Here is an 11472-nt window from a genome sequence, read left to right on the forward strand (position 1 = left end):
TCTTTTGAGACATAGATCTAATTTCGACATAGTCCTGAAAAGAAGCCATTTCCTTTACTTGACCCAAAGGACTTGGCAGCTCTTTTCCAACGACAAGTCAGAAAGATGTGAAATGTTCCTTTTCTCATCCCCATCATGCCAAAACCTCTGCACAGAGTAGCCTGGATGATGCACAGCTACTCATTCCACCCAGACATCTAAATAGCTGCACAAAATATTTCTTCACCAGTTGAAGCCAAAAGATTTTAATGAAAAAGACAAACCAATACGACATTTCATTACAACCCCTGCCCCACCCCCTTAAACTACTATGGCATTATTTTGCTTCATGCTTTTAATCCAGTTTCAAAGAGAGATTGTACTCAGCATTTCCAGTGTAAATCTGGGGTCACTCTTCAGTGGATTCACTCTGGATTTACACAGGGGTAGCCACACTGGGAATCAGGCATGCTGTAAACAAGAATGTTAAATTCCAAAATCATTGGGAAACATTTCCTTGCCTTCGTTTTCTTTCCAAGGGATTTTTTGGTCTGGAGTGCCACCTGGAGGTTGTTTGACATGTAACTTCATGTACGCTCCCCTGTTCTTTGCTGAATGAGCTATACATGAGGGGTGTGTCTAGACTGGCAAGATTTTGCGCAGAAGCAGGTGCTTTTGCGCAAAAACTTGCCAGCTGTCTACGCTGGCCGCTTGAATTTGCGCAAGAGCACTGATGTTCTAATGTAAGAATTCAGTGCTTCTTGCGCAAATACTTTGACGCTCCTGCTCAGGGATAAGCCCTCCTGCGCAAGAATACTCGTGCAAGAGGGCCAGTGTTTTTGCACAAGAAAGCCCGATGGCTAAAATGGATGTTAGTTTCCAAAGACCTAATGGTAATTGCACGCTGCACAAGCTAGTTCTGGATGCAGTGCTGGACTTCCTAGCACACAGAACGAGCACATCTCTGTGCTTGCATGGGGCAGCATCAATTCCCTTTTGCGGCTAGCAAACTCTGCTGGTCAGGGTGGAGATGAGGGAGCACCTGGTCTCCTCTCTACCTCTTTTAGATCCTGGGGTGGGGGAGGAAGGCGAGGCAGTCTGTGGGCCCAGGAGAGAGCATGGACTGTCATGGTGAGGGGTCAGAGTGATGAGTGTGCTTCGTGCATCTATGTACAGTTGTTTTGAGACCATTTACTACAGAAAACTGCTGCACCTCCTTCAAGCTCTGAAATGGAGCCGGTTCTCCTTTCAGGCTGCTGACAGACTGTGGTGTTCCTCTGTCTCCAGAGAGCTCAGTTGTGCCATCTCACAGGGATCAGTTCTTTCCCCAGCCCTTAAAACACAGGTGAAGCCATTAGGGGAACCATGTGTTGCCATGGTCTTAAATGGCAGCAGGTGACAGCAACCTTTGTATCTCCTCCCCACCCACCCTGCACAGAGAGCTCCACTCCAGACTGTCCCTTTGCCATGCTGAAATGTCATCACCTTGCCTTCAATTGAGGGTGTCTAGCTCAGCTGTCAAATAGGTCTCCTCCTTTGGACTGCCCACTGCTGCTGGAGTCTGAAGTAGCTGCAGCTACAGAACGACGCTCTTCCACTGAAGTTTGGCTAGAGCACTGGGCCCTGCTGTACTTGGGTGGTGACTCTGCTACAGTGATCCATACTTTTGGGAACTTCAAGCTGCATTGCCAAAGACCTTTTCATCATGGTCTGACCACTCCAATTTTAAACAACTAAAAGTAGTCCAGAAAACAGCTATGCTCTTTGCATCCCCTCAGAGCTCTGCACTGTACAACCATCCCCTCTAGTGTACCAGGTCAAACAAAGTCTTGATGTTTGTCTTCGAGCCCCTCCATAGAATTGGCTCTAGGTAGCTTAAAGACTGCTCTCTCTCCTGATATGATGATGATTTTCCTGGGCAGCTACATTCTTGAGGACAAAAGTGTTTCCCCCAGACATAACTAGATCAGAAAAAGAGGAGACGAGAACGAGGAGGGAAGTGATGGTCGTAAAAAGGAGAGGAGGAAAAAACAAATTTAAAAAATGGAAAATTAAAGAACAAAAATTGCATCCCCTTCTACAGAAGTAGGAAGAACAATGAGAACAGAGGCTTTTGTCTTGGGTTTTGCTCTCTGGGGGTGAGTTGAGACATTGAGGTGATGGGGAATGTGATAAAACCATAGCTAGCTAAACAGAACATAAGGGCTTGCTGTTATCTAGTGCAATGATTCCTTTAAAATTAAAAATATTCCATTATATTGCATCTGGCAAGATTTTGTGACTTAAGTAAGTTAGGGTTTCTTTGCTGCTGTAACCTTGTTCCCTCTGAAGTTAATGCAATTTTGTTCCATGGGAGCATGATTGGACCCTGTTACTTAAACAGTACATGTTTATATCCATTCTAATCTGATCACTTGAAATATTAAGAGAATTTTTCCAAAAGAATATTAAGCACAAGGTCCACCTTTGTTTATGAAAAAAATGTCCTGTAAGACAGCGATATCAGAAAAGGATTTGATGCTTTGTAACTTCATTACAAAGAGATTTAATTACATTGTTCGCTTGAATTCTGCCACACATCTTGTTAGGGATATTTTCTTTCTAATCCTAGGAGGGCTGGAATTCGAGCTCAGGTTTCTTTTTTTGCCTTCCACTGTTGAGGAAGAAATCCATGTTTACTAGAGTTTTGCCAATTTCAGTGTTCATTCTACTGCCGATAATCTGGTTGGTGGTGTTGGGAATTTGGTCTGAGAACACAGGCACATACTCTGGAAGTTGCTCCTGCTCCTTTTTCTTGCCCTGGAAAAAATAAATGGAAAGACCTTGCTTAAGATTATGGATAAAATTTTCAACACCCTCTAATTCCCATTTTCAAAAATGAAAGTCAATGGGACCTAAGATCTGAAGTAATTTCTGAAAATGGGATTTAGGTTCCTAAAACACTCAGGTATTTTGAAAATTTGTACCTGACATTTTATTCACCAAATGTATATAAAAATTTTACTGTAGAGACAGTAAAATTAATTATTATTAAGATAACTGAATTAATGTCTAAGAAGACAATGCTTAATTTGCTGTGGAAAAGTGGTGTACCATCTTACTCACCAAGAATCTACAGTCTTTAAGGATGCAGCATCTAAGTAGTTAATTCTCTGAACTGATCAAACAACAGTCTGAGCACTTGGTAATTTAATATACCATCTTTCATGAGGATAAAGTGGTTTCTGAATGGCTGGTTGAATCAACCATTTAAAAAAATATTTTTAAATATAAATAGTATTTATAAATATTTTTAAATTTAAATATAAATATTTTTAAATTTATTTTTAAATATAAATAGTTTGGTCCTAAGTCCTTACACAGGCAAATTTCCATTTAGGGTATGTCTTCACTTGCTGCCCTGGGATCGACATCCTGATGTTCGATTTAGTAGGTCTTCGATAGACCCGTAAATCAAATGCTGAGGACAGCTCATGCTGGCATTTGTACTCCTTGCAGTTGCAAGGAATAAGGGAAGCCAACAGGAGTCTTTGCTCCCATTAGCTTCCCGCAGTGGGAACAGCACCAACCTCAAATTAAGGTCAGTCAACTCCAGCTATGTATACTATGTATGCTGGAGTTGTGTACCTTAAGATGACCTTCCAGGTCTAGTGTGGTTCTGGTCTTATTCCATGGAAGAGTTTTGCCTGAGTAAGGTCTGCAGGACTGGGTCTAAAGTCATTGGTGTATGTTCTTGTGGGAAAATTCTGCTTCAAGCCAGCACCTGATACTGCTTCCATTCACAGGGAAAGTGAGTTTTATCATTGGGAGCATGACTTCCCATGCAAACCAATTGACTTCAACAGCTTTGCATATACTGTAAGTCAGGACCCATTATGATGGTGGTGATGATGATAAGAATATAAAATAGATGAGCCCTTCCCCCCAAGTAATCAAGTGCAGAACCCCGTTGTTGTAGGCAACCTCTATATAAACTTGTCGAGCAAGATGATGATTTTTTAAAAATAATGACTGATTCTGTTGTGCTGACAATGTTTCTTAAATTCCTTTTAGGCTAATTCTTCAAGAACCCTTTTTAAATGATTGCCCTTTTATGGCATTTCAACTTTTTTCAAAACTAAGATGAAATACATACATACACACACACACACACACACACTGCATTCCATCTCCTTAGAACGAGAATAGTAGTCAAGTGGCACTTCAGATTTTTTAGACATATTTTCCTGCAGTATTTAATCTTGAACAATTTGACAAATTACATTCCAGGATGGCTCAGTTTAGAATATTAGCCCACTAGGAAGTCTGTTGTAAACCAAAAAGAGCCTGGATTACAGTTAGTAAATTTGTGTGTAACCTACCGTTGGATCATAGTCCTTGAGGAAACCCCAATTCTGGTACCTTGTAATAGAAAAAAAAAAGGTTTTAACTGACTTGTTCTGTACTTTAGTTTCATAAGTTTTCTATGATTTAAAATAAACCTGGTTCTGTACCATAAAATAAATCAGCCAATGACAAAGAGTAGTGATTTCAAGTGATCACTTAATTTTTTTTCTTTTTACAAGAGAAAATGGGCAGACTCAACCTCTAATGATTAGATTATTTTGGCCCATTTTAAATGTACAAATATTTGCAATAACTATAGATGTCCCTCTGAGCAGAAATGGATATTAATGGAAGACCCTCATTGCAATTGGGATTGTATTATGCATAGCAGTATACAAACACATAGTAAAATGCGGTCCCTGTAACAAATAATATATGAAAAGTTTTCATTCATATTTTCTCAGGACAAACTGTCCTCTCAGCAGAAATTTTCAGATAATTACTATAATGATTTTTTCCTTTTAATTAGCATCATGGTTTTGAGGGATACTATTGTACTGCTCTCTCTCTCGCTCTCTCTCTCACCAGATAATTTTTATTTCAGTGGTGTGACTAGAATATCTCAGTACAATCAGACTTTATTTTAGAACCAAGTTCAATATTCTTCTCAGAATGAATCTAGCTCTGAATCTGAACAGTACTGGGCCACAGGGTGTTAAGTTGTATTCTTATATAATGCTCCTCCTTAGTGGAATTAGTGCAATTAGACTCGTGCACACAGTGAACACACAGAATGGTTTCACACATGGCCCAGACATGTTGATCTGCTCTTAGCAGGAGCTGCAAATATCTCCATTTACTGAACTGGCTGGAAGTTCAAGAGTTTCAGCTTTAAGGCATGTGGATGAGCTCTTGTGTTCCAAAGACATCCATGTTATAGTTGCTGGAAAATGATCCCTCGCCAATCTCTATCATGCCAACAATAGATGCTGCTCTGATGTCTGTCTTTACATGCTTTTTCTTGCAATGAAAATTCCATTTACAGCATACCGCCTCTGGCCCAGAAATCCACTGGTGTCAATTAAAAGTTATTACTACAATACCCGTAAATTGACAGAGTAATCCCCATGTTTAGCTGGAATTCTCTTCATTTTTCTAGTTAATAGCTATGCTGATAGAAATTCCTCCTAACAAAACATAGTGGTATTCTGTATGTTTTTTTCTCAGAATAAATCACCCACAGGCTGAGTCTACTTTAAAAGTATGAAGGCAGAAGCATCCTAAATATGTGTCCTTTTTAGACAAATAACTCCATAAAGAGTAGTGTGTTGCTGACACGCCACTGTGGTGTTTGCCATTTAAGAATCTATTTTAAGTTCCAAATCTGCCATTTACAATCCATCCATTTCTTGCTGATCAGACTCATTTAATATGAGAACAGTTTCTTTCCATCACAAAGAGCTCTGTGCTTAACACCCCCCTCCAGCAATGACCTGGCTTTCTTTGTTGTCATACTAAGCTTTATTTGCTGCTACAGTGTTTTGTACAAATTGACAAACTGAAAGAAGCTGTGGTGTGGTCGCAGGGTTGTGACTGGGAAAACCTGTCGCTAATTTGCTTTGTGAATTTGAGCAAATCCCTTTACTGTCCCCATCTGTAAAATGGGGATACTGACAGTATGCCCACCTTTGTAAAGTGCTTTGGTATCTGTAGAGAGAAGGTGCTGTCTAAGGGCTTGCCTTCCTGGAGAGGTGCTGCATGGCAAGCAATGGGGTAATTAGGGTTGCTAACTTTCTAATTGCACAAAATCAAACACCTCTGCCCTGCCCCTTCTCTGAGCCCGTACCCCTGCTCCTTGGGGGGTCAGTGAAAGTAAAGTTGGGGGAGGCAAGCCCTCAATCCCACCAGAGGTGTAGCGAAGGGAAGGCGGGGGAGCAGCTTCCCCCAGGCGCCACTCTAGGGGGCGTCAATTTAGTCCCCCTCCGCTCCCCCTGTAATCCCTCGGTTCGCCTGCTCCTCCTCTGTCCACTGCCACTGGCTGGAACCTCCTCCCTGACTCTTTGCCCCCAGCCAGACCCTCCTCCATCATCACTGACAGGTTAGTGTGGGGGGGGGGGGCCTGGCCCCAAACTGGAGGGGACGGGGAAAGATGTGGTACAAGCTCCCCGCCTCCTCCCAGGGTCAGGCTCAGCCATGCGCCAGGTTCGGGGCCCCACCATGTGGTGGTGGTGGGAGGAGGCGCAAATTTTGCTTTTGCCCCTGGGCGCATAACACCCTCACTATGCCTCTTTTGCTGAGACCCTGACCCCACGAGAGCCAAACTCCTCCCTCCCTCCATGGGGAGGCGGAGCAGTGTGCTGCATGCCCCCCACCACCATGAGGAAGGTAAGAGGGCAGGCAGGCGCACGGCTCCAACTTCCCTGGCCCAGGAGCACCAGGGAGGGATGAGGGCGAGTGTCTCCAACCTTCCCAACCCCTGCGCACATGGAGGGCGGGCACTGGGGGCAGCAACACCTACAGTAGGCATTCTGGAGGCGGAGTGTGGGTGGGGCCAGGCTGGCGTTTTTTGAAAACAATGCCTCCCCCTGCCTAGGCTACCAGACATCCATTCCCTGCTCCCTCCATCCCTCTCCCTCCTTCACTTTCACTGGGCTAGGATATGGTTGGGGTGTAGGAGGGTATGTCTACACTACCCTCCTAGTTCGAACTAGGAGGGTAATGTATGCATACCGCACTTGCTAATGAAGCCCGGGATTTGAATTTCCCGGGCTTCATTAGCATAAGCGGGGAGCCGCCATTTTTAAATCCCCGCTGCTTCGAACCCCATGCAGCGCGGCTACACGGGGCTCGAACTAGGTAGTTCGGACTAGGGTGCCTATTCCGAACTACCGGTACGCCTCGTTTCACGAGGAGTAACGGTAGTTCGGAATAGGACCCTAGTCCGAACTACCTAGTTCGAGCCCCGTGTAGCCGCGCTACACGGGGTTCGAAGCAGCGGGGATTTAAAAATGGCGGCTCCCCGCTTATGCTAATGAAGCCCGGGAAATTCAAATCCCGGGCTTCATTAGCAAGTGCGGTATGCATACATTACCCCGCTAGTTCGAACTGGGGGTAGTGTAGACATACCCGGAGAGAGGTGGGAACTCTGGCTGGAGGAGCAGACTCTGGAATGGGGACAGAGATTATGGGTTTGGGGTGCAGGAAAGGGTTTTGGGCTGGAGCAGGGCTTGGGGGGAGGGTGTTGGAGGGTGGTCAGGGATCTAGCCAGGAGTGTGGGCTCTGGGATGGGTCTAGGAATGAGGGGTTTGGAGGGGGCCCTAGGCTGATGGGGAGTTGTGGTGAGAGAAGTCCAAGTTGGATATTAGGAAAAACTATTTCACTAGGAGGGTGGTGTAGCACTGGAATAGGTTACCTAGGGAAGTAGTGGAGTCTCCATCCCTAGAGGTGTTTAAGTCTCGGCTTGACAAAGCCCTGGCTGGGTTGATTTAGTTGGGATTGGTCCTGCCTAGAGCAGGGGGCTGGACTTGATGACTTTCCGAGGTCTTTTCCAGCTCTATGATTCTATGGGGCAGGCAGTTGGGGGGTACATGCAGGATGCAGGGTCCCAGCAACTCTTACTGCAGCTCCTAGGAAGCGGCTGCCAGGGAGGCTTGGTATGCTGCTCTCGCGCCTGCAGGCACCACCAGGGGCCACAGTTCTTGTTGACCATGATTCCAGCCAATGGGAGCTGTGGAGCTGACACATGCAACGGGGGCAGTGTGCAGAGCTTCCCTGTGTTTAGGGGCTGCAGGAACCTGGCAGCCACTTCTGAGAGCCATGTAGAGCTAGGGCAAGTAGGAGCCTGCCCGGGTGCTCCACTGTGCTGCAGACAGGACTTTTAATGGCTTGGTCAGCAGTGCTAACTGGAACCACCAGGGTCCCTTTTTGATGGGAGGTTCTGGTTGAAAACCAGGTGCCTGGGAACTCTAGGTGTAAATCTATAACTCACTAGCTTGCTGTGCAGTAACTCATCATATGGACACTGCTGCAGTGGTGTGAATGTCTTGCAATGCAGTTTAGCATATAATAATTAATTGGTATTGTACATGTATCTCAGTAGTGCCTAGAGGCCACACCTAAGATCAGGGTCTGATGGTGCTTGGCTCTGTACAAACATATCAGCTCTCGATAGACTATTGGTATTCTGAAGTACTAGTCATCAAGGAACACCTGGACCTCAGCATATGAATATCGGCCTATTTGCCCCATTCCCTTACACCCTCTTTTCATTTCTAGGCTACCATAATAGAACAGACTTCTCCCATCCCAAACTGTGGGGGGTTTGGAGCTGCTGGTGAGTTTTGTTCCTCTCACCTGGAGGCTGAGCTGAAACAGCCCAACGCAGAAGTAAAAAATATGTCCCTGAGGATAGACTCAGTCTTTGTCAGGGTTGGTACCATTTTCAGGAGACTGGTGGGAGAAGGGGAACCACCAAAAGATCTTCTCTTCCCATCTACCAGCTGAATCCAAGGAAGTTCATGCTAGCTGATCACCTTCTTATTGTTTTGCTTCCTTGGTATTTGGCTGGATGAAGCTGGCATATAATCTGAATTTAAGTTAACCTTGTTTTTCCCAAAGATATTATTTTACCAGGCATGTTTATGTTGTAAACTGGAGCATGATCACAAATAGTGTAGTGTGTGTGTATGTGTGTAAAAGAGAGAGAGAGATCTGAATGCCTGGTCTCATAAGCTCAGCTGTGTGTATATATCCACTCAAAGCATAAATTATGCCCTAAACATGCTGAACACCCTACTGATCTATTAGTAACAATGGGATTTTCTCTGTGTATGCATGTTTATGTGAGGGCCTAGGGGCACTCAGGAAATGTTCAGGGTTGAAGTTCAAATAATTTTTTTGGCAGAACACTCTGTCCAATCTCCATTCCAGCCATTTCCAAGAATTTGAGAATAGGCAATAATATCAGCATCTGTGCAACCAATTACTGATGAGTTATATTTGTCTCCTCACTGTCTGGTCTTCCATATACAATATATTATACCTGGTGTTCCTTAGAATTTCTGTTCCAGCTCTAGCCTGACTTGCCAGGAAGTACACTTCAATGAAGTATTTCAGAAAAGAGGAGGACACAGAGGGTGTTTGATCTCAGGAGTTACAGGGGTAGGGCCTGATCCAAAGTCTTTCTGTTGACTTAATGGGTTTTGGATCAGGCCCTTGGAGTACATCTGCAATGCAGGTTCAAGATTCAGCTGACATACCCACAGTAGCTCAGTCAGAGCAAGCACACTGAATATAGACTCTAGCCACAGCAGTGAAAATGTCAGGCTGCGCCATCTTTATCTGAGTGACATTCCATCCAAGATCCTAGGCACATACTCGCATAGCCACTCACAGCACCATGGCTACATTTCTGTCTTTATCATGCTAGTTTGACCACAGCTACTACAGGTATATCTACTCAAGTGAGAAACTACGCCTTTCAGCTACAGGGCACCCTACCTCTCTCAGCAGTAGCACGTGAAGTTTAACTTGAGGTACTTACCAATATTTTCTTCCCCTCCGCTCAGCCTCCATAAACTCCCTCCAGATCTTGTCCTGCCGAACCTGATCCCTCCACAGTGGTGCCTGCTCCTGTTCCTGGGCCCGAGGTGCCTGTTGTGCTAAAACCCGACTGGCAGGCAGCGCTTTTCCAGGCTGGGCGGTGCTGAGAGGAGACGAGGATGAGGCAAGTTCCACCAAAGGTCTGGCTGCTGGTAACCGGTACCCAGCTGAGGTGGTTCTCCTAAATCCAGTTGATCTGCTTCCCATCTGCGTCTCTCCTGTTATGTGATATGCTGTCACCACTCGGAAGGCTGAGAGGCAATGCTCTCCAAGATTTTCCAGTCCCACAGCTCTCTCCTGCTTTCCTTTCTCTCCTAGCACTTTCTTTTAGTATTTGACAAGGAGCCGGTACTAAGAACCCAGCTTCCAACAGGTGACCCTATGTGCGATCTTGTCTCTCCTTTATTTAATAACCTACTTCAACTAAGCAGCTGGTTTATGTTGCTTCTTTGGGGGGCTGCTAAGAGGAAGCATCATTGTAATAATAATCATAAAAAGAACAGTCGTTCTCAAAGGCTAGAGATACCAGCTGTAGCCAGCAGTTCCGAATTCTCAGCTTCTGAGACACCAGCTACTGGTGTGTGCAGTTGCGACCACTCCACGTTGGTCTCAAAGTCCCCAGAATGGCTGCTGTGTTAGTAGCAGTGTTGTCGTGTTGGCCCGGGTTAGTTTTGATCTGCGTGTGCCACTGAAACAGAACTCCTTGATAGCTGCTGGTTTTCGGCCGTGTGTTTACTGTCTCCATTGGAAACCAAGCCGGCTCATGAATATTTATTCCAGAGGGAGAGGAAACCAGTTGCTGGGGACGAGGCTATGAACTCTCATTAGGACGGAATTTCTGTTTGTTTAAAATTAAGTCTTTCCAAGGATCAATGTGAGTTTCACACTTTGAAAGTCTTTTAATTTCAGGCCTGACTAAGAAAGCGCCTGTTGAAAACCCCTGCAGGCCTGAACAATGAAAAATTTGTTGAGGAAGAGTGACATTTAATTACTTGCTGCTCTCAGAGCAAGGAGCTGACCAGCTGCTAAAAGTCCCTGGGTATGCTGTGACAGATGAACACTTCCAGCTGGTAGTTGAACATTCAAACTGTCCTTCAGCCTCATTTTCCTTATAAATGCCAATGAACTGAAGAAATGAGCCATTTTCCATTCCCCTCCCCCACTACTTTGCTGGATTCCTTCTCAGGATTTGCTCAGTGACTTGCATCCCAGATTGCTCTTCAGGGTACAGTACATGTGGCTGGTTAGCCATATGGGGTGATACTGCTCTTCAATGGCATTTACAAGCAAGCTGAAGCAGGAGGCCATTTTAAACTTTGAGCCTCAACTCCAATGTGTTTATCAGTCAGTTCACTCTGGATTTAAACTCCGGATAGCTCAACAGCGGGGTCTCTGAGGGAGGGTAGCTATCTATATTTAGATCTGAATATATATGTAAGCTTAAAGCGATTGCCTGTAAAAGTCAATATTTGCCAACAGACATTCTCATCACTAGAGGGAGCTTCTGCACTTAGATAATGGAACAACATTGCTTTATCCTATTTTATCTTTCCATTTCCCCCCTGC

The 11472-nt window shown here is 44.8% G+C and overlaps 1 protein-coding gene across 1 annotated transcript; it reads right to left on the reverse strand.

Annotated features, from left to right (window-relative positions):
• Positions 1-229: 229 nt before the first annotated feature.
• CIMIP5 (ciliary microtubule inner protein 5) lies at positions 230-11227 on the reverse strand. Its single transcript, XM_006138539.5, has 3 exons — positions 9848-11227; positions 4341-4380; positions 230-2778 (listed from the first exon to the last, which is right to left on the reverse strand). The coding sequence occupies exons 1-3, from the start codon at positions 10111-10113 to the stop codon at positions 2587-2589; spliced, it is 498 nt and encodes a 165-aa protein (XP_006138601.3). The 5' UTR covers positions 10114-11227; the 3' UTR covers positions 230-2586.
• Positions 11228-11472: the final 245 nt, after the last annotated feature.

The sequence above is a fragment of the Pelodiscus sinensis genome, chromosome 3, assembly GCF_052426305.1.
Source record: "Pelodiscus sinensis isolate ZL-2025 chromosome 3, ASM5242630v1, whole genome shotgun sequence".
In the NCBI taxonomy this organism is placed as follows: domain Eukaryota; kingdom Metazoa; phylum Chordata; order Testudines; family Trionychidae; genus Pelodiscus; species Pelodiscus sinensis.

Coding starts and splice junctions, on each gene's coding strand:
- CIMIP5 (XM_006138539.5), bottom strand. CDS start 10,113: ATGGGAAGCAGATCAACTGGATTTAGGAGAACCACCTCAGCTGGGTAC. Junction 4,381..9,847: donor CGGAGGGGAAGAAAATATTG/GTAAGTACCTCA, acceptor TTCTATTACAAG/GTACCAGAATTGGGGTTTCC. Junction 2,779..4,340: donor TCAAGGACTATGATCCAACG/GTAGGTTACACA, acceptor TATTTTTTCCAG/GGCAAGAAAAAGGAGCAGGA.